At 37.4% G+C, this 21,971-nt stretch overlaps 2 protein-coding genes across 2 annotated transcripts in view; both read left to right on the top strand.

Annotated features, from left to right (window-relative positions):
* The window catches only part of abca7 (ATP binding cassette subfamily A member 7), a 38,033-nt gene extending 28,762 nt beyond the window's left edge, over positions 1 to 9,271 (top strand). The window contains exons 37-49 of the mRNA XM_088005070.1: positions 1,310 to 1,425; positions 1,556 to 1,700; positions 1,888 to 2,011; positions 2,616 to 2,745; positions 2,890 to 3,016; positions 3,344 to 3,406; positions 4,513 to 4,619; positions 4,700 to 4,841; positions 4,927 to 5,061; positions 5,145 to 5,248; positions 6,267 to 6,359; positions 7,255 to 7,504; positions 7,802 to 9,271. Of these exons, the coding sequence (XP_087861196.1) occupies positions 1,310 to 1,425; positions 1,556 to 1,700; positions 1,888 to 2,011; positions 2,616 to 2,745; positions 2,890 to 3,016; positions 3,344 to 3,406; positions 4,513 to 4,619; positions 4,700 to 4,841; positions 4,927 to 5,061; positions 5,145 to 5,248; positions 6,267 to 6,359; positions 7,255 to 7,504; positions 7,802 to 8,239 (1,974 nt within the window). The 3' untranslated portion in view covers positions 8,240 to 9,271. The remainder of the gene's footprint in view (positions 1 to 1,309; positions 1,426 to 1,555; positions 1,701 to 1,887; positions 2,012 to 2,615; positions 2,746 to 2,889; positions 3,017 to 3,343; positions 3,407 to 4,512; positions 4,620 to 4,699; positions 4,842 to 4,926; positions 5,062 to 5,144; positions 5,249 to 6,266; positions 6,360 to 7,254; positions 7,505 to 7,801) is intronic.
* A 759-nt stretch (positions 9,272 to 10,030) lies between these two features.
* Positions 10,031 to 19,522, top strand: r3hdm4 (R3H domain containing 4). Its single transcript, XM_014990936.2, has 8 exons — positions 10,031 to 10,215; positions 13,232 to 13,386; positions 13,603 to 13,724; positions 14,595 to 14,712; positions 14,787 to 14,872; positions 15,719 to 15,804; positions 16,617 to 16,672; positions 16,822 to 19,522. Exons 1-8 carry the CDS (start codon positions 10,178 to 10,180, stop codon positions 16,923 to 16,925), a joined length of 765 nt encoding a protein of 254 aa, XP_014846422.1. The 5' UTR covers positions 10,031 to 10,177; the 3' UTR covers positions 16,926 to 19,522.
* Positions 19,523 to 21,971: the final 2,449 nt, after the last annotated feature.

The following is a 21,971-nucleotide window of genomic DNA, read 5'->3' as shown; positions in this document are numbered from 1 at the left end:
TCAAAATGCATCAACACGACGAATCTAGTATGGAATAAAAACAATGCCATACTTGACGGAGTTTGGCTACATCGAGGCTCACTGCAGTAAAAAAGACATATGGAGGATCAGATAGCAGGTAAAGCAGCGCACAGCTACAAACACTCACCCGGATTAGCATGACGGTCAGAAAGCTAAACAAATAACCTGGAAAATTATTTAAGTCTTCGAGCTGCGATGTAAGACGCTGGTTCTGCTCTCCTGTTGAACCGCTGCTACGCTACAGGTAGTAATATTTGACAGACGGAGCTTCGCTTCTGCTCCACCTGGTAGTGACTCTCACACCGAACCTCTGCTTAAAGCTGCAGCATCTAACCTAAAAAAAAATACATTTTACATACGTATTAAAACTTTGGCTGTCCTAACATGAGACAGATAATCTCTGAAAAAAATAATTGATCTCCTCCCTGATCTGCATAATTACTCCGCTCAGTCAGAAACAGCCACTCAGAGCTAGCAGTAATCAGCTAGCCGCCATGCTATCAGGAAGTTTTCATTCAGTAACTCTGGATTGTTTATTGTAATGGAACCTGTTTTTGCCTTTGAATGTTAAGTTTTATACTTGAACTTCTTGGCAATGTTGAGAGGTTTTATTTTGGCTCTTTGTATTATTTAGCCTCTTCAGAGCCTTCAAATGTTATCAGTCTGTTAAACATAGTATTACTATAGTAGTACAATTTGCACAATGCCTGTTTTGTTTAGTTTTCTTCTTGAAAAAAGTTATTAAAAAACAAGTTTTTGTCTAAATTAAGGTGAATTCATGGTTCCTTTTTCCACATAATGTAACCAGTACTGTTTATGATTTAAAAAAGAAATTATGTGATCGGTATCGGTGATCAGCCCTCATGGGCGATCGGTATCAGTATCGGCAAGAAAAATCCTGATTATTTTATTTATTTATTAAATTCAACCCTGTAGACAAATTCTTGCTTTTTAAAATACTCCTTTCACATCGGAAAAGTAATGATTGAAATTCATGACTAAAAACCCAAAATTACAGACATTTGTGCTGAATGACGTGTTTGATTTTTAACCAACAGTTTAAAACATTCAATGCTGTTTCTGTGTATAAAAACATTCAAAGATATACATAAAAACAATGTTGTTTTGCTGATTGAAGTGATCAGACTTGGATTTTTCAGCTCCTTTCTTACAGTTTTTATTGACATTAAAATTATGCTTGCAAGTGTAGATATTAAAATGACAAATGGTCAGCTTAAATAAAGTGTTTGTCCCTTTTTCCCCCCTACATTTTCCTCCCTTTTCTCAGCTGAACTATTCTGTCCCGGCCATGATGGTTGTGCTGATCTTCATCAGTTTTCAGCAGCAGTCCTACGTGTCCGACACCAACCTGCCGGCTCTGATCCTCCTGCTGCTCCTCTACGGGTACGTCGAGTTGTTACCAGGAAACTTTGCTTCTCATTTCTTTCTGAAAAGAAAGTGCCTGTTGTTCTGTATGTTGTATTATGTCTGTTTAATAACCTGTCTAAATCCAGTGTTTGTTTCTCTTTGACAGGTGGTCCATCACTCCTCTGATGTACCCAGCATCCTTTGTTTTCTCCGTTCCAAGCACGGCTTATGTCGTTCTGACTTCCATCAACCTCTTCATCGGCATCAACGGGAGCATCGCCACCTTCGTCTTGGAGTTGTTTGTAGATAAGGTGCAAAAACACAAATACACCGAGATGCATTTGGAAAAAAGTAAATATTGGATGAACATGTAGGGTAAAATCATCTGAACCACATAAAGGTTTTAAGTTACTGAAGTTTTACCTTTATCTTCTCTGCTTTTCTTTGTACATTAAAAGCATTAATTGTTTCTAATATGTGTGGATTTTGTCCTTGCAGCATCTGAACGAGGTCAACAGGATCTTAAAGAAAGTGTTTTTGATTTTCCCACATTTCTGCCTGGGTCGAGGTCTCATCGACATGGCTAAAAACCAAGCCCTGGCCGACGCCTTCCAGAGACTGGGTACGAATGTTTTACCCACGGTTTTGATCTCTATCTTCATCTGGAAACACATCTAACATGTCTGCTGTTAATGTTTTCTATACCTATGGCTTTGGTATAAAAAGTAATTATCAGGAATAATTCTGCCATCACACCTGGACATTTTTTTCTGGGTTTGAAGAGTTTGTATTTTCTTTGGGTTCACCAAGAAAGAGTTAATGTAACTGAAACTAAAGTATCCGTTTAACAATGTGCAAAATAAGGCCTGTATAAGGCTTTATGTGGCTAGCTAGTTGGCTAACTTAAAACCTTAATGTGGATCATTTAGTTAGCTAACTACAGGGTTAGATATTTATTCTCCAATCTTTCAATAACACATAATTATTGAGTGATATTTTCAAATTTCCTGTCAACTTTAAACATTTTTTAACTCAGAAAAATGACTTCCCTGGTGCCCAACCACCGGGCTCAGCAACGTTTCTGGGGGAAACCTTGAGCTCTCTAGCTGGGAAAGCAGCGGCTCTACTTTTGTCACTGTAGTGCTATAATAGAGGGAGAGTTTAAATAAACAAATTGTTTTTTGTTTACATAAGTCAGGATCTTCCTCCTCTGTGTCCCCCTGCAGGAAGCAAACCGACTCTTCACCCTCTACAGTGGGACTTTGTTGGGAAGAATCTGTTTGCGATGGCAGCTGAAGGCGTCATCTTCTTCATCTTCACCATACTCCTGCAGTACAAGTTTTTCATTCACTTCAGGTAAACCCCAATCTTCCATTCCCTGCTTGATTTAAGTTTTATCTTGAACACATTTCACTTAGTTTCTGTTTTCCCTGATGTTTCGCTGTAAAGACGGCTATTGATTTATTATCGAGTCAGTGACTCTAGAACATGTTTGTCCAGGCCGTGGTGGAACGATCCTCAGCTTCCTCCTCTTGGTCCAGAGGATGAAGACGTAGCGAGAGAACGTGAGCGAGTGAAAAGTGGCAAAGCCCAGACTGATATCCTCACCATGATTGATCTGAGCAAGGTACAAAATGCTTAAACTATTTCTTTTAGCGTCCTAAAATATGATTTCGGAGGATTTGTCAGAAATATGACCAACCGACAGCAAGTGTAGGAAGTTAAATTTGTGCATTTTTAAGTGTTATCTAAAATCCTTATGGAATTTCTTTGTAACATAAACAAATGCATTTTAAAATATTAGTAGAAATGTTTACTGTACTTTGAAAATGTACTTGAAATTAGCAGCTAGCACTGTGGATTTACCATTAGGTATCCTGAATCCTCATGTATTAAATATTGCCCCCTATGTCTGGAATATAATAATATAAATGTGTTTTATTTTGTTGTTCAGGTTTATAAAGCTGGAAAAAAGCCAGCTGTAGATCGACTTTGCCTCGGGATTCCCCGCAGTGAGGTGAGAAACGTACAAAATCGCTTGTGCTTTCCCACATTTTGTGAAGTTTGTGTATTTATGTGTGTATCTTTTACTTAACCATGAAAATAATTGAGATTAAAACCTTTTCCAAACAGCTGGCAGTAACAGCAGCATAAGACGGAACAAATCCAAAATGCAAAACTAGATGCAGACAATTCATAACCAGGAGACATCATGTAACTAAACATTAGGGAAGAAGCTGAGTCATCTGATGTCTCTGTCCTTTAAAACAAAAGAAATTATAACTTCAAATAATTCTGCAGATTATTCCAGGTGGCAGGAAATTGAAAAGCCTTTTAGCCCGGCTCAGTTCTGACCTTTGGAGCCATCAGAGTGACGTCCTGAGAGCGCACCCAATAATGTTAAAGGTTCAAAACCAGGGGTGTCAAAAATGTAACCCACCGGCCATTTGTGGTGCAAACTATTTATTTTTAAATCAGGATAAAACTTTTACCAACATAATTTTCTTAAAAAAACATTTTTTAAGCACAAAACAAAGTATTTTTATAGCCAAGCTTTTTATAATAAGTAGAACTACATCTGACTTTGCTGCACCCAAATCAGCTTCTAGTTAATTTATTAAACTTGGCAGAATGTAACGAGTGTTTTTAAAGAAAGTGACTCAAATCAACAGAATTGAAAATGTGTTGCCTTCATTTCAATGCAGCAAATGTGGAAAATCATTTACATTTTTTGGATCTACAATTAATAACAACAAACAACAAATTTAATTGCTTGATTTTACTTTTATTTTTTACTTTTTTCTTTTTTTTTGTCTCATGAATAGTTTTGATGCGTCATGATGCTCAATTTATAGATAAAAACCAGACCGTTAAGAGAGTCTGCAATCAAAGGCAGACAGAAAATCAACAATTTGTCAAATCCTGCTTGTGGTATATGCATTTGAAAAGCTCGTTATTGGGTTAAAACTGTGCAGCAGTATGAATATGAAATGTGAACCGGTTGTTTACTGAATAATGTTCCTGAACCATGAGATTATGGACACTTACTCTTTGTTAGACACTCAGTTCCAGCTGGTCGACTGGATTAATGTGACACCACTTCGTTTTGTGTCTCCCCCTCAGTGTTTCGGCCTGCTTGGCGTGAACGGAGCAGGGAAGACATCCACGTTTCGCATGCTGACTGGAGACACACCCATCACACACGGAGAGGCTTTCCTCAACCAGCACAGGTGCAGAACCTCCCCGGCTGGGAAGCCTTCGCCATCAGCGGGACCTTTATTTGTTAAGACGCTGTTTGTCCGTTTCTCAGTGTGCAGACGGAGATGGAGCGCGTCCACCAGCTGATGGGCTACTGTCCGCAGTTTGATGCCATCAGTGACCTGCTGACGGGTCGGGAGCATCTGGAGCTCTACGCTCGGCTCAGGGGGGTTCCAGAGGATTCTGTTGGCAAAGTAACCGAAAAAACAGTTTTACCTTGAAGTTCAGGTTGAAAAGTTTTAAGTTTCCTGTTCCTGACGTTTCCTCTCTGGCCTGTAGGTGGCGCAGTGGGGGGTGAAGAAGCTGGGGTTGACCCAGTACGCAGGGCAGGAGGCTGGAGGATACAGCGGAGGCAACAAGAGGAAACTTTCCACGGCCATCTCCCTGATCGGAGCGCCTCCCGTTATATTCCTGGTACAGAAGCAAAGCAGACGCAGGAGAGGCTCTGCTTTGGTTTTATCTAAATTTTTATTACAGTTCTCTCTCTGTGCTGGCAGGATGAACCCACCACTGGGATGGACCCAAAGGCCAAAAGATTTTTGTGGAACTGCATCCTGAGTGTCACAAAAGAAGGCAGAGCCGTCGTCCTCACGTCTCACAGGTACAACACCCAAAACGGAGGCCTGAGGGAAGTTGGCCCCCCCACCTTTTTCAAATCAGACAAAATTGGTGTCAAATGTTTGTGCTACGTTTGTGCTGGTTTGTGCAGCAAAAATTTTTGTTTGTGCCGCTATCATTTTAAAGATATAAAGAAATGTTTCCAGAGGTCATCCAAGGTCAACCAACCCCCCACCTTCTTCAAATCAGACAAAATGGGTGTCAATCAACTCAGCTACGTTTGTGTTGGTTTGTGCAGCAAAAAATTTCGTTTGTGCTGCTTTGGCTTTGAAGATATTATTGAACGTGTAAAGGTCAAAAGGTCAACCAACCCCCCACCTTCTTCAAATCAGACAAAATGGGTGTCAATCAACTCAGCTACGTTTGTGTTGGTTTGTGCAGCAAAAAATTTCGTTTGTGCTGCTTTGGCTTTGAAGATATTATTGAACGTGTAAAGGTCAAAAGGTCAACCAACCCCCCCAACTTTTATGAAATCCAACTTTCTTTATATCTTTAAAATCAAACAAAATCTTTTATGAAATCAAACAAAATCGGTGTCAAACATTAGTGCTATGTTTGTGCTGAAAAAATTTCCGTTTGTGCCGCTATCATTTATATTCTTTGTGGTCTTATTTTTATAATAATTTTTTTCGGGTGAGTACCGAAGTTACAATAAAGAGCAGAGGCAGAAGCCTCCTGTTGTTGCTCTCAGGGATCATAATGAAAGCAATTTGCCACCATATAGATCTCCGTTATGGCAGATTTACATTTTAAATACTTAGTGATTTCTATCTATATATTATGTTCAATACTTGCATTGACAATTTGTACTTGCATTAATTAGCATCTGCTTGGCAACACAAACGCATACAATCTGTTTTGATATATCTGTGAATAAATTACGGTAATAAAACACTTGCTAATGTGTTTTTTGACAGCAAAAAACACTTTTTTTCTTTTTTTTGTTCTTTTTTTACAAATGTGTATTTATAATCAAAGGTCGTTTCTCTGCCTGTCGTTAGCATGGAGGAGTGTGAGGCTCTTTGCACCAGGATGGCCATCATGGTGAACGGCAGATTTCAGTGTCTGGGATCCGTGCAGCACCTCAAGAACCGGTAGCCACACACAACACAACAATACACACATATATATAAATATATATAAAAAAACTTAAAATACAATCTTAAGTTTATAAAAGTACTCTGAGACATTTTTTTTTCAATATCTTATTCTCCAATATTTTTGCTCTTTCAGTCTTTGTAGTGAAAGGTTGTATTTATATAAGCAAAAAAGAAAAATAATGCAAATTGCACAAAAATAACATATGTAGTTCTTCTGTTATTTTCTGTCTGCTGAGCCTGTTGTCAGTTTTTTAGGTCAAGCAGAAAGAGTAAACTGTGAGCATCGGTTCAAGTTTTATGTTGCAAAACATAAACTTTGAAAACTTCCATCTGTCTGAATTTTTAAAATACCAGAACCAAAAACTTTATATTTTTGTCTGTCTGATTACTTTTTAAAATATTAAATCAGACTTTATGATTAATCGGTACCTGTGAAACCTTTTTTCACTCTGGAGTACTTTTACTTTGGTTACATTTTGAAGCAGTGCTGCTCTTACTTGTGTACAGTTTTATTCTTCTGTGCAGAATGAAGTTAAATCCCTGTTTAAGATTTAATTTGGAAAAACCTGGAGCCAACCAAAACCTTCACAGCCCTGTTTTGATAAGCAGCGATATTTAAATTAGACACTGCAGATTTAACAGCAATTTGAGGACAAAAGCGAGCAAATAAGACTTTGTTTTTGGCTAAATGTTTCATAAATATATTGGATAAAAAAAGTTTTGTTAGGATTTTATTGATCAGAATGTTATTCAGGTGAATGAGTGACTTTTGGTGATTTTTAAGGAATGCAGCAGCAAACCTTCTCATTTATCTTCGTTTGGTGTTAAAGAAAGATTCAATACATGGAGGAAGACATTTAAATTTGATCTTCTTCCATCCTGTGTCCAGATTCGGAGACGGATACACCATCATTCTCCGTCTGGCGGACACCAAACCAGACGCCGAGTCTTGTCCCATTGACGCCTACATGAGGACGTCGTTTCCCGTCATCGAGCTGAAGGAGCGGCACCAGAGCATCCTGCAGTACCAGCTGCCATCGCACGCCTGCTGCCTGGCCCGCGTCTTTGACGTTCTGGCCAACAACTACGAGGAGCTCGGCGTCGTGGACTTCTCCGTCTCGCAGACCACCCTGGATCAGGTGAGGAAGAGGATGCAGCAGAAGTGAAGGCCTTCGCTACTCTGAAAACAGAAATTTTGTTGCTAAAGGTTTGAGAGCGCTGCTGTAGCAAATGATGATCAACATGCTGTCCATAAATCAACCAATATCAACGGATGCTTGGTAAAATGAACTTAATGTGAAGCAGGAATCCAACATTTCCATGGTGTTTTTAACAACTGCATTCTTGGATGAAGAGACAAGATTTTAACTTTTAGATTAATTTAAAAAAACGTAACCTTGGACTCATTCATTTGTTTCCCTGCTACCTTTTTGCAGGTGTTTGTCAACTTTGCGAAGGAGCAGACTGATGACGACTGCCTGACTGACGTGATCATCGGTAACGGCGTGGCGCAGCTAAACCTTCCCGCCAGAATAAATCCTTTCGCCGTCAAACCCCAACAACCCCCAACACCACCTCAGCTGAGGAAATCCCCACAGCTTCCTGCCAAATCACCCGACGGCAATCCGAAAGAAGCCAAGCCGAAAAAGCCCAAGGCCAGAAAGGTCAGTTCAAACGGGGAGACGAGCGGCGGCGTGCCCATGAGCAGATCACCTCAGGGAGAGGAAGTCGGGCCGGAGGTGGGCAGCAGCAATGGAGGACTTCAGGGGGAGTCCAGCAAACCTCACCGGTCGAAACACAGAGAGGAGAGCTCCAGCAAAGACCCAGCTACGCTCTTCATAGTCGGCAGCAACTCACAGGAAAGCTCGCTGTGAGGAGGCGCAACACAAGGTGGACCAAAGACGGACAGAATAATATTTACTTCCTGTTCATTCACCTGAATGCTGCAGAGTTCACACGAACTCTCTGGAGTCAGAAGTGAACGATGTTCTTCCTTTAATGGCTGCGGTGCCTTGTTCACCTCGTTACGATTTGTAGCTTTATACGTGTTTAAAAAAAAGCATGAGAGTAACTGTTTGGTCTGTTCTGCTTGTCCTGAAGGAATACTGTGAAGAAACAGAGTTTATTTCTCAGGTTTCCGTCACTTCGTCTTTTATTTATGTCTTTTTTCCCAGAGAGCACTTTATGCAAGATGCTGCAAAGAATCAAACAGTAGCAGATTAAATGTTACTTATTATGGGGATTTTATAGATGTGAGTGTTGGAGGTTATTACAAGACACGGATTTTACCTCTTTCATGTTTTATAATTACATTTTTGTCATCTATGTCTTTTTTTTAAATGTATTGTTTATTTATATAGTCATAAGGTTTGCAGTTTCTATCAAGTGGAGGTTATTTACATTTTCTTTTTATCATCTTTCTGTCTGCTATACATTTATGAGTGATGTAGTCTAGAAAGGCTCCAGTTATACAAACATCTCTTTTTTGATTTATATAAATGATAATATGCCAAAATGTCCAAATCCAATGATAAAATCCTGATCAGTAAAATAGTTTTGAAGGAGAGTAAGCTCAGTTCCCTGCTGAATATCTGAAGCACTGTGATGCATTTTAAAAATACTGTTATATTTAAGACAAAATAAGCTGTCAGAGCTGATTCCTTCTGCTCTTTTTGCAGTTTTCCCTTCTGTTTTATCCTTTGCTGCTGCATGTTAAATCAAATAAAGCTGAATGTGTAATTTCACAGTGAAGGCTGGCACCACTGAATGTAAACTTCTACTTGAAGGAAATATTTATCTGCTGTAAGATGTAAATCATATCCTCATATCATGATGTGGAAAAAGACTAAAGTCTGTTCTGAATGTTTTCTGCTGGAAGAAAATAAAAGTATTTGATTTGTTGACAACTTTATTGTATCTCTGCTTTATCTAAGAACAAATTAAATTGTTTTCTGATGTATTTCAAGAGACTTTACAGATCATGAATGTTGATTCTTCTGTTCTTTCACATATTGTAAATAATGCCAAAAAATGGTTTTATTTCAGAAGCCTGTTTCATTCTGCTGAATCATTTCTTCCTCTTTAGTTTAAATGCAAATAGGAAGATAAACAGGAAGTTAGCAGCCTTCCTTGTGGTTATTTTACACAGAAAGATGGAAGAAATATGTTTTATTGGTCTTATGTGTTATTTGAATTTTAAAATTAATTGTAAAACATATATATATATATATATATATATATATATATATATATATATATATATATATATATATATATATATATATATATATATATAATATATATTAAAAAGCTCATGAGATAATTTTTTCTATAGTAAACATTAAAAAAATCTCTCTCTCTCTCTTTCTCTCTCTAAATATATATATATATTTTTTTTTAACGTATAAAAAAATCTACTTTTTTAATAAAAAGGTCTCACAAGATAGTAATCTCATTATAATACCATAATACATATTTATAAACATATTTTATACAAATATTTTTTTGTAAATAATAAAAAAATAGATAAACATTTATAAAAATTAGTTTTCCCGTTTCAGAGTAGCGGAAACATAAATTTGCTTTAATCTTTTATTTCAGTTTCTTTCCTATATTGTATTATGTCTGTACGGTGAGATAAACAGCGCCCCCTTCTGCCCCAACACCGTTCTGCCTTTGTCAGCCTCACTGGCTAGCTGCTAGAAGCTAGCACCCGCTCTCACTGCTTTAATTTTTTATTTTTCTATATTCTGTCCCTTTTCTTTGTAAATATACTACGGCCTCGTTATCCCCTTTCGATATACTTGAATAAAATGGTCGTTTTGACAAGTGATGAAGAACAGGATTACATGTAAGTGCTAATTTCCTTCTTACATTAGCTGGTTTGCATTAGCCGAAACTACAGTTCCTGTTAAATTATAATAAAATAAGTTTCAAGTGTTTTTCTCGTCCTTAAACGCGTTTGAAGTGACCGAATATCAGGTTATTACTTCAAGCTCGCTGTAGCTGGTGTTTATAGTGCAGATTTAAAGATTTTTAAACGCTTTATTTAACTATCCTTCTTAGCCTTTTTCAGCTAACGGTCAAACCAAATTGCTTACGTGTGTTTGTCGTAGAAAACCATCATAATTAACATTATTACATCCAAATCTAACAACTGCATGATCTATGTGAATTTACTAATCATTCAAGCCAATTTCGCATCACTGAAGATAAGAAATACGTGCAAAAGGAATAAAATGCTGCTGTAGTAACTGTGATTAAAAAGCTAGCTTATATGTATTTTAATGTTAGGCGAATGATTCAGATGAATCTCACTAAACAAGGTAGAGATTACACAACATTATGATATTAATAACATGCAGGGCTGGAGCTAAAAATGGCATCTTGCAGACAGAAAGCTCGGCAGAGGCGTGGGAGGATCCCCCACTCAAACCCACTGACCTACATCTGATTCTGCTGCTGGAAGCAGAGGATTTAAATTTCACTGCCCTGATCCACTTTAGCCTACTGGGGTCTGCAAACTGCGGCTCCTGACACTTTCCAATGTAATTCTCCATTAGCTCACTAATATTTTAAGTTATAGATGTAATAACAACATTAAAACGCATGTTTTGCATTTGCTATTTTCTCCTGATTAAGTTAGAAAATATGTGCTTTTTCTGTAAGTTATAATGTTCCAATGAAGGAAAAATATATCCATCTTTTCCCGCTTTTATTTTAAAACCTGAATAATATAGAAATAATATGTCGGGTCTTGAAACGTTGCAACACATTTCTACGGAGCCCCCCAGGGGACATGGGGAATTTTTTTTCTTTTGCGTTCCCTCGCAAAACTTTTGCGTTCCCTCGCAAAACTTTTGCGTTCCCTCGCAATACTTTTGCGTTCCCTCGCAATACTTTTACGTTCCCTCGCAATAATCTACTGATCAGTTCATGCGGCATAATTGATACTATAAGCCTTTTTTACGGTGGAAGCCGTACTTTCTGCTTTAATACAAGCTTATAAGGTTTTTCCACGGACTATTGAGTTATTATCGGGGGGTAATAAGTCATCTGATTGTGTCTCTATTGTGTTCGTGTCTGAATGGTTTAAAGGGCAGCTTTCTGTGCCGTTCCATCTGAGCCTTAACAGACATAAACATGCAGTAAATAAATCGATTTTCAATCAGTTTTTTGCACCAAAGCGTTAATAATAATAAACACGTTTTATTATTATAAAACACAGCAAACTAATGGTGGTAGACGGCCGCACTGGATTAACTCGGGGAATCTCATCTGTCCGTGTATCAATCAACTCCTAACCTCTTCTTTGTTCTGTCACAATTATCGATTTTTTACATTTTTATTATGCTCCAAACTTTGCGAGGACTGACCCCCCAGCTCACCCGCTGCCTCACACACCGAGCCAGCAGTGTCACCTTCCCATTCATACTTCATGACAGTCACTCCCACATCGACACGCCCACCACCAGGTGTCAAAGCCGCTGCTCCTGTCATATCAATAATTACTTATTTCATTCATATTGCTCTTATAGAGCCTCAGTGAAAACATGTTTATTATTATTAACGCTTTGGTGCAAAAAAACTGATTGAAAATCGATTTATTTACTGCATGTTTATGTCTGTTAAGGCTCAGATGGAACGGCACAGAAAGCTGCCCTTTAAACCATTCAGACACGAACACAACAGAGACACAATCAGATGACTGATTACCCCGCGATAATAACTCAATAGTCCGTGGAAAAACCTTATAAGCTTGTATTAAAGCAGAAAGTACGGCTTCCACCGTAAAAAAGGCTTATAGTATCAATTATGCCGCATGAACTGATCAGTAGATTATTGCGAGGGAACGCAAAAGTTTTGCGAGGGAACGCAAAACCTTTTGCGAGGGAACGCAAAAGTTTTGCGAGGGAACGCAAAAGGTTTTGCGAGGGAACGCAAAAGTATTGCGAGGGAACGCAAAAGTTTTGCGAGGGAACGCAAAAGAAAAAAAATTCCCCATGTCCCCTGGGGGGCTCCGTACATTTCTTACAGTAGATAGTGATCAAAACGAGAAGTTGGCTTGTTTTGGAAAGGTTAAAAATGGTTATTTTGGACTGCTAGGGTAGAGAAATGCAAGGCATTAGAAAGCATTAGATAAAAATATTAATAATACTACTTGCTATATTATTTTTACAGTCACTGGAGTGAACTAAATGTTGTTCCTTTTCATTTTTCTTTCCATGTTAAAATACTCTCCTGGCAGATTTCTTCTGTTTTTTCTTTGCAGATGCTAAATGAGGACTAGTCTATAATTAAACAAAAAGTAGATTTATTATTGCAAACTAATTGCGTGCATAATTGCTAAGTCTTGAGGAACTTCCTGGTTTGTGAGCGTCTGAAATCCTTAACTGGTTTTGTTTCCTTTCTCAGTGACTTTGCTTCTAATGTGTTATCGAATTTCTACAAATGATGTGTTGTGATTGTGTTGGTTTTTGATTTTATTTATTTATTTTTAGCTCTCTTCATGTGATTTCTTAATCCTACATGTTTGACAGTAATCAACTGTGGGTTGGGCTGGAGAGATTGAAGCCAGAAAACATTTAGCTAATTCAGTTGTTTGGAATGGAAATACATTTGGATTGCACTTTACATTGCTGCATAAATGCAATTTATAACTTTAAAAAATGCATCCATCACTTCTTTTTAAACATACATAGGTGAATGATGATGTAATTATGTTTAGCTTTTTTGAATTCTCCAGTTTTTTATTGGCTTTAACTGTGTTATTGTTTTTGTTATTGTTTATTTATTTATTTTTTGTGGAAATGCATTTGTGCAGCTTAAAGAAACTTAGATATGTTGCATTTTGTTCTGGTTTTCAGCCTGATAGAGGAGCGCAAATGCGTCTCACTGCCCTGCTCGCCTGCTAAGCGAGTTTCTCCAGCCAAAAGGAAGCATTACATCAATCAAGCCGTCCGCAACTCTGAACTCACTCCACGCGCCAAAGGCAAAAAGAGCCTCCGCCGACAGGAGAACAGTAAGGCTGACTGATAGTATGATCCGGTCATTTCTTTAGGTTAGATAAAGGTTGAAAAAGACATTTTGAGAGTTGGTGCTCCATAGATGTAGAGGTGCAGAATAGTTTTATTATTTAAGAAAAAGCCAGGCAGCTAAGATAACTTAATACTGATCATTTAAGTTGCACATTTACGTTTTAGCTTATAAAATCGATAATCTGCTTTCTTGGCTGCAGCTCGTTTTCTTGCCAATCTCCTGGAGAAGGACGAATGCTCCAAAGACGACCTGGAGGTTTGCAGCAACCCGGCCCTCCCGTCCATCTTTACTGAGGCCTGCACCAACGGAAACTACATAGAGGTGCAGTTTAGAAACTTTATTCTTAAGGTAGCAGACAAGGCCTAATACTGGGATTTTTATTTTGCAGACTTTATATCAAATTGTCTGATTTAAATGTCTTAAAAAATTGAGAAGAAGCTCTTTTGAAATGTTTCATTTTGCACATATTTGTTGGGTAGTAACTAATTCCATTTACTTGAGTAACTTTTACTACGCTGTACTTTTATTTGAGTAATTTTATTTTGAAAATTTTCTACTCTTTCTTGAGTAAAATTTCTGAATTCTCCATCCACCTCAGCTTACCTGAGTGAAGTTGCACCACTCACCTTCTTCAAATCAGACAAAAATGGTGTCAAACGTTTGTGCAGCAAAAAATTTCGTTTGTGCCGCTATCATTTCAGAGATATTAAGAAAAGTTTCCAGAGGTCATGAAAGGTCAACCAGCCCCTCCACCTTCTTCAAATCAGACAAAATTGGTGTTAATCAACTCAACTACGTTTGTGGAGCAAAAATGTTTTGTTTGTGCTGCTTTTTCTTTGAAGATATTAATGAAATTTTAAAGGTAATTTTGATTTAGTAAAAGTAGGGGGACTGGTTGAACCTTTAAGCTTTCATTAATATCTCCAAAGTTTGACACCAATGTTGTCTGATTTGAAGAAGGTACCGGGGGGGAGGGGCTGGTTGACCTTTCATGACCTCTGGAAACATTTGTTAATACCTTTAAAATAATAGCGGCACAAATGAAATTTTCTTGCTGCACAAACCAGCCCCACCAGGTCCTCATCTTGCCTTATTGTGGAGTAAACTGAATCTGCTGTTCATGTGATTTCCTTTGAAAGATTCCCTCCTTATTTCACCGTCTTGGTTTTGAATCTGTTTGTGTTTCGGTAGCCGTGGAACGACTTCATGAACTGCTCCGGCGAGGAGCAGGAGCGGCTGCTTTCTCTCCTGGAGCAGGAGGGAACCAAGAGGAAAAACGCCAATCAACTTCTCAAAGACCACAGGAATGGTGAGTCTCTGTTTGTTCTTGTTTATTTTGGGGCGTTTTGTTTTCGTGCGTGCCTGACTCTCCCCTCTCTGCAGTGTATCCTGCCTTTCCTGCTCAGGAGTGCTTCCACAGAATCGATCGGCGGCTCCGAGCGACTCTGAGACGGAAGCAGATACCCATGGTGCGCGTCACCTCGCTGTCGCGTTTCCTGCGCTCAGAAGTTTATCACTCGTTCACAGTTTCTTTAGCTAAGACTTGAATTGCTTCTACATCAGGGTACATTTTATTTGTTCCTGTTTTGTTGCAGTGGTTTTATTTTCTTCCCTTTGTTTAATCGGACACTTTTCACATTTTTCTGTTAGTTGGATTGTGAAACATGAGTTTAGAGAAGGGATGCATATAAAAGTTTCAGTAGCTCTCTTGGACTGGACTTGAGTGTCCTTAATTTACTGTTAATTTTAATTTTAGGTTTTTACATCTTCCTAATGTTTTTGCATTTAATAATGCAAAAAAATTATGTTTTTGTTCACTATGACTTTATTAAACAGAACATGTATTTCTTGAAGTCCTTGAAAGTGCTTGAATTTCAGTTAGGTGTTTTGGAAAGTGCTTGATTTCTTTATAAAGTCCTGGATATTCAAGCACTTCCTGATATTTCTGTAATAAAGCATGAAAATCCCACATTTGTAAAACACCTTGAAACCAGATATGTTTATACACCTAATAATAAAAATACAAACTTTTTTTTTCTCACTGTTTGAAGTTAAACAAAACTAAACTTTTCTTGTTTTAGGTCAGGTACAATTACTAAAGTTATTTATATTTGATACATGACAGAACATTTGTATTTTATTTGTGAATATTATTCCTATTTGCTCGTAAACGTTGGCCTAAACAACACTGTGGGATTTAACCTTTGCATGTTTGAGGGTCTCTGTCACTTTAAGAACAAGATTTTCTGATATTTCAGTGCTGGAAGCTATGATGACAGTAAATAAAATCAAATCTTTTGCTCCTTTTTCTCCAGGGAATGCTGGAAGTGATCGAGGAAGACCTTCTCAGCTTCTTCAGCGCCGAACCTCACTCAGTTTACACAACCGTCCTCAGCAGCAGGTAGAAATCCTCTTTCTGTTGTCACAATATCTGCAGGTCTTCTGGGTTCGGATGCTGGAAAGGTAAGTCTTTAATGGTTGGTATAGTATATCTTCTAATTAGGTCAATAATTATTTTACCAGGAGGCACTATTGTTCAGTGGGAACTCTTCCTGATTCTAAAGAAGTTATTAAAATTCAGCAAAAGCTTGAGAAAGAACTGAGCTTCATTCAGCTGTTACCTTGTTTAAATTAAAAACTGCAGTTATCTGCTCTCATCTGTGAGTTTTCTTTGACTTTAAATTCATTTCGACAGGTCTTGGCGTAAAGCTGCCACTGATCTTATGATCTACTTCAACTTAAATTTCCAAATATATGCTGGTATCACGCAGAAACTTCAACATATCTTTGAAAATCAATAGCGAATTAAATCCATCAGAAAAAAAAACAGCTTATAAGATAATATTTGTGATGTTAAAGTATCAAAACCCGACAACTGCAGCTTACTTGCCACTTTTAGGACATGAGCGCTACTTAAATAATTCAGCTAAAATACCCATAAATATGGACTTTAACTTTATTTGTGTACTTCGTTTATATTAGATGGAAAAATTGGTAAAAGAAAATGTCAGTAATCAGCGAGTCTAAGTTGAATATTTTGTTGCAGAGAGTAAAATAAAAGGGAATTTTCCTACATATGTTAAAAAACCTACATGTTTTTGTCATCCTAATGAGGCACAGTGCGGTCAGAAATGTTAAAATACTTTACTATAAATTAGATGATGGAAAACTTTGAATTTAATGTAAATTCTAATGTTTTTCTGTGTGAACCAGTTTTGAGAGGCTGCTTCTTCATGCCATCTGCCAGTACATGGACCTCGTCTCTGCAAGTGAGTGGACAGATTATTATACTCATTTTTTATTTTTCTTTGCAACAAACAAACAAATCTAGGACTGCGTTTTTTAAACTTTTCTGTTTGTATAGACGCTCGGTATGTTTCGGTCGCGTTCGGATGGTGAAACTGTTTTGCGCCAACAGGCATCGACTACAACGGCTCACGTCAGACTGAAGTGACGAACAAACAAGACGAGTTTCTTCCTCCGGCACTTTTACTGTCTGCCTACCTGGAGAAGATGAGCTGAGGCCTCCTCTTCCTCTGTAATGTAAATGTAAATAGGACGTGGGGTGAATTTTCCATTAATTCGGTCCACAAAGAAACTTCAGCAAACATTTAACTCAACCTTCGACTTGCGTTTCTTTCCAAAACTTTAGTTCATTTCAGCCCATCCAGTTTCTCACCCGTTGCTGGTTTGGAGCAAAAACGCTCAAAACATTTTTTTAAAATGTTGTCAGTCTCGAATAACGATGTCTTTGAACGCCTTTTGAAACGACTAATGATTACAAAACGTTTGTAATCTCTGTTTTATCTAAAGTAGGATTTAGTCAAACGCAGAAACTGAAAAACGCTTTTTGTCTCGCTTGTTTTGTAGTCTGACTGGAAACGAGGAATCATAAAACGATGAGCTCATGTTCTTCTCCAAGTGGAGATTTATAAAGTTTTATTCTTTTCCATTAGAGAAGAATAAAAATGGACCAAGCTGCATTTTTACTCTAAGCTTTAAGGATTAATTAATTGTAGTAACAAAAGTTATTTTTCTTCTCATTGGCCTTTATTATTATGACAACAATTTTAATTATAAAAAATATGGTAAAAGTTTTTCCAACTTCAATGTGACATTTATCCTGTACAACTAAAAATTAACCTGGTTGCATAAATATGTGCAGAACCTTAAGCTAATACTTTGATAAATAATGTATTGACTGAGTTTATTGTTGTGCTTAATGCTAATCTAACAGCCTCCCTCTTCTTGGCTTTGATTTGACCTCACTGGTCATTTTCCAATCTGTCGTCGTATCGATTTTTAAAAAATATCCAGTTTTGGTAATGTTAGTGCAAACCGTAGCGCGTTTGTGTGCGTGTGTGTGTGTGTGTGTGTGTGTGTGTGTGTGTGTGTGTGTGTGTGTGTAGTTTTTCTAAAAATACAGATGATCTTAGGGAACTGAACTTCACTCAGGTTCCTCAGATTTACGTTTTCTTTTTTATTTTTGGTGCATTTAAGAAAACAAAATGTTAAAATTGAATCCAGAGGTGCATAAAATATTTGTCTTGAGGGATTTGCATACTTATCCCACATTTTCCCCTCTTAATAGATTTGTTCTTTTTTGTTAAATTGTACAGGTTAGATGTCATATTAAAGGTAGAAAACGTTTTGAAATGACTCAGCAGCACTAGTTGTTCTCCGACTACAAATATACAAAATATAAACCTGCTTCTTTTCCGTCACTAGAGATATTTTAGTTATTCATGTTCATGTTATCTCTAGTATTTCTCTTAGATTATAAAAATACATACAGAATACATTAGAATCAATATAAGATCACTTCACGAGTTTAGGTCAATCAATAATGAGGAAGTAAAGCCTTTAAAGAGAAAACCTCTACGCCATCATGAACAAATATTTAATGAACTGAGACCGGCTAGAAACAATAAAACCTGAAAAACTAATGGAAAGTTTACTCTGAGGTCTGCAGCTGGCTTTGAGCATGACCGGTGCTATCTTTGCTCTCAGATCAAACGCTTTTCTGTCTCCTGGATTTCTGTCAGTGAGTTTTAGAGCATGAATGCTGGGGATCCTCCTGTAAGCACAGATCAAAGTGACGTCGTCCTCATTGTTTAGGGAACATTTATCCATCCGTGTCGGTTTCCGTTCGCTTTCTGTCTTCCTGATGCGCCGACGCTCTGTTCACACTGGAAATGTTCTCATGAACTAAACCTTCAGAGTTTATCGATTCGGCTGCAGACACTGCCACCTGAAGCGCAGTCCGGACTTTGATCTGTCGAGGTTTCCGATTACACAGCAGATCCAGTTTGGACGCCTGGAGCAGCTGCTGTTCTGGTGCTGGTTTCCAGTGTAGACGGAGCGTCTGGGTCGTCTCAGTTAGTGTAAAAGATAAGGAACTTTATTCTATATTAAAACCTGTAATAGGAGCCTCCATGTCTGCGTGCAGTTCTGGATTTTTTTCCCCTCCAGCCTCTTTGTTTACACACAAATAACAGGTTTAGCAGCTGCTTAGCTTTAACTGATGCTATCAATTAATGATGTAGTTCACAGTTTGTACAGCAGAGGCATCATTTTACACTTTTCCGATCCACATCAGTGGATTTTTAAAATTATTTAATACTTTCATCAACAACAACCACTCTTAAAACCAGAAGAGAAGCACTTCGGCCTTATGAACATGCAGTTTCTATCACTTGTCTGTATTTTTACTTGACCAGATCTTGGAAACATGTATCCAGTTTCTGCTTCTTTTTTACGCTGTTGACGGCAGCAGTAACAAAACTTGACCTGTTGGTGCATTTTGTCAACAACCAAAGCGTGTGTGTCTGTTGCGTGGATACATCCAACTTCTCAGGCTCTGAATTCGTCTCTCTGAATGTCGTCTGCTCTCTTCACATGAACCTGGTTCGTGTTCTCTGCAGCTCTTTGGAGGGCTGGCGTCTTTTTAACTACATGTAATCACGCTGTAAATATTTAACTGATTTGTGCCAAAATGTGGTTTTTAAAAGCTTAAACGTCTGAGAGCTGAATACGTGATCCTGGAGGATTTTTTGTGTATATCTGATGTGCATATTTATAATGATCTGTTGCCGCTATTAAAGGGGATTTAAGGTGCATGTTTGTGTTTTATTCCTTGAGTTTTTCTCTTTATCTTCAGGCAGCTGAAGTTGACTCGACTGTGAGTCAAAATCCTGATTTTAATATTTAATAAGGTCTACATTACTGAAACAATCAGCAGTAGATACGGGTTCTAGTTACAGTTGTACACATCTTCTATTTCAATGCTGTGGAAGCAATACATGGAGTTTATTTTATAAACTTTTAAACCACAACAGAACTGACAAAAGTAATTATTTTTATACGTGGAATACGTCCACATCTAAATCTAAGTTTTATTCATAGTTAAAAGATTTTTTTTGAGTTTAATAGCATAAATATTGAAAACAGTTTAGCATTTTCATCAGATTTAGCTTCAGAGTTTCTGTCTGTATTTCCTGATTAGGAGAGTAAAAAGAAAACATGCAAAATTCACATTTTGCACATTTATTAAAACCTTTATTAACTTCTAAAAAAAAAAAACCCTACACAGCTATTTTTTGTAAATAAGTTCAAGTTTTTTGGTGTCTGGAGAGTGAGCCATTTCAAAAACTGCCCAACAAGTCACAATGCACAGTTACCTAGCAACCTAAATGTTGCTCCAGCACGTTTGGTCAGCTGGTTTTACCGCTGTATGTGCTGTGCAATGGCTGCTGGAAGAGACAACTGTTTTGTTGGTGACTTACCATTCAGAAACAACTTGCTGCATTCTTGTTGGTTGTGCAGGAGGCTCCACTTCTGCTTTTCAGACATGTACAGTTGTATGATTGCGCATTAGTTTGCAGCCATTTTTGCATGCGAGTGTAAACGTTGAATAAGCAGCAGCTTATTTAGATTTAAAGTGACAGAAACCCTAAAACAGCTCATAGGCAGAACTGAACAGAGTAAAATATCATCCAATAGTTATTTTCTGCAAAAAAGTGATGATTTTTTGTATAGAATAACCTGTTCAAGAAGTAGGTCCCCTTTTATAATACAGTCTAATTTTTTTTAAATTACAGCCAACAGTTCCCAGTGTAAAATTACACGAATCAAAAGCAATATGATAAACAACTCATAGCTCAATACAGAATGAATCAACACTGTCATCAAACCGGCAATTTTAAAAATGGCGACCTCCATGGGTGAAAAATATAACAATTTTAAAGTAATTATTAGTTTTGCCAATCTAGGCCAACACGTTCAACTAATCCTGGATCACAAAAATGCAGTGTCCCAGAGTGACCATTAGGGGGCGCAGAGGCACCTGGTTAAAGTTGTGATGAAGTTGTTGACCCTTCAAACACTTTGAGGAACAAAGAAGATTCTCTACTGCCTTTTGTGTTTTTTTTTGTGTAATTAAAAAATGCTGCTGTTGTCAGAAATGTTTATATTTAGTGTTTGAAGAATTATGTTTCTCCTGAATCAAAAGAGAGCAAACAGAAAAAACTTTATGATCATCATCTTGTTGCTGTGCTTTAAAGCTTAGAGAGCTCCTGTTATAGTGTTAAATGTCAAGACGTGAAAGTTTAATTTGTCGACACATTGAATGAATGAGAGCATCTTCAAAAATATATTTTATTTCTGTAATTCAGTTAAGCTCATGGCTCAAGTTTATTGTTAGAAATGAGACAATATTAATAAACCTTTACATGCAAATGCATGAGATTATATAACAAAATACTACTAAATAAGATAAGGAACCATAAAATCCAAACATATTTTTATATGTTTGGATTTTTTTCTAATATGATGAATTTAAATTTCTTTTTGCTTTCCAAGAGCCCTTTTTTAAGACGATTTCTAAATGAAATGAGAACGGTCCTTTTTGATGCTTGGAATGTATTAAAAACTTACCATTTTCAGTGATACTGAACTAAAAACTAAGGAAATATCGCAGAAAATGTGAAAATTATTTCAAGTTACAACTTATTAAAGTTAGCTTTATTTGCTGAAGTTTGTGCTGTGGTTCCAGTTTGCTCTCATAAAGACACTAGAATGAAGTTTGTGATTAAAGATGAGTGTTTATATCACATTTTTGGCATACATTTCTCAAACAGATGTGCTTTTTCCCTGCAGACTTTCTGTTTTCCCTAACTCAGCTCTTTCACTTTTAGGCTCAGTTTCTCTTCTGCAAACTGAGTTCAGATTGAGGGTCAACCGGTGGTGTAATCTTAAAATTTAGCACATTGTGCATTTCTTATGCTCAAAAAAGACATTTGGCGAGGCAAGTGAAGTGTTTTTCCCACGTTCACAACTGAGACAAGCCCTGCCTCCTGAGCCGCCCACACAAGTCACACCACACAATTAATTCCCTGCAAATATATTCACAAAATGTGAACGAACTTTTTTCACATTTTGTGATGCTACAACCACAGATCTAAGTAATTTTATTAGATTTTGTGTGACAGACACAAAATCTGATAAAGAAAATAAAAAAATCTGTTGTGATGTTCCACTTCAACTACATAATTATGAATTGTAGTGAAA

This window comes from Poecilia mexicana, unplaced genomic scaffold (assembly GCF_051168715.1).
Source record: "Poecilia mexicana isolate PSO_F unplaced genomic scaffold, ASM5116871v1 scaffold_4, whole genome shotgun sequence".
Taxonomy (NCBI): domain Eukaryota; kingdom Metazoa; phylum Chordata; class Actinopteri; order Cyprinodontiformes; family Poeciliidae; genus Poecilia; species Poecilia mexicana.
The sequence above is the reverse complement of the archived record's forward strand: the minus strand, read 5'-3'. Positions and strand labels throughout refer to the sequence as shown.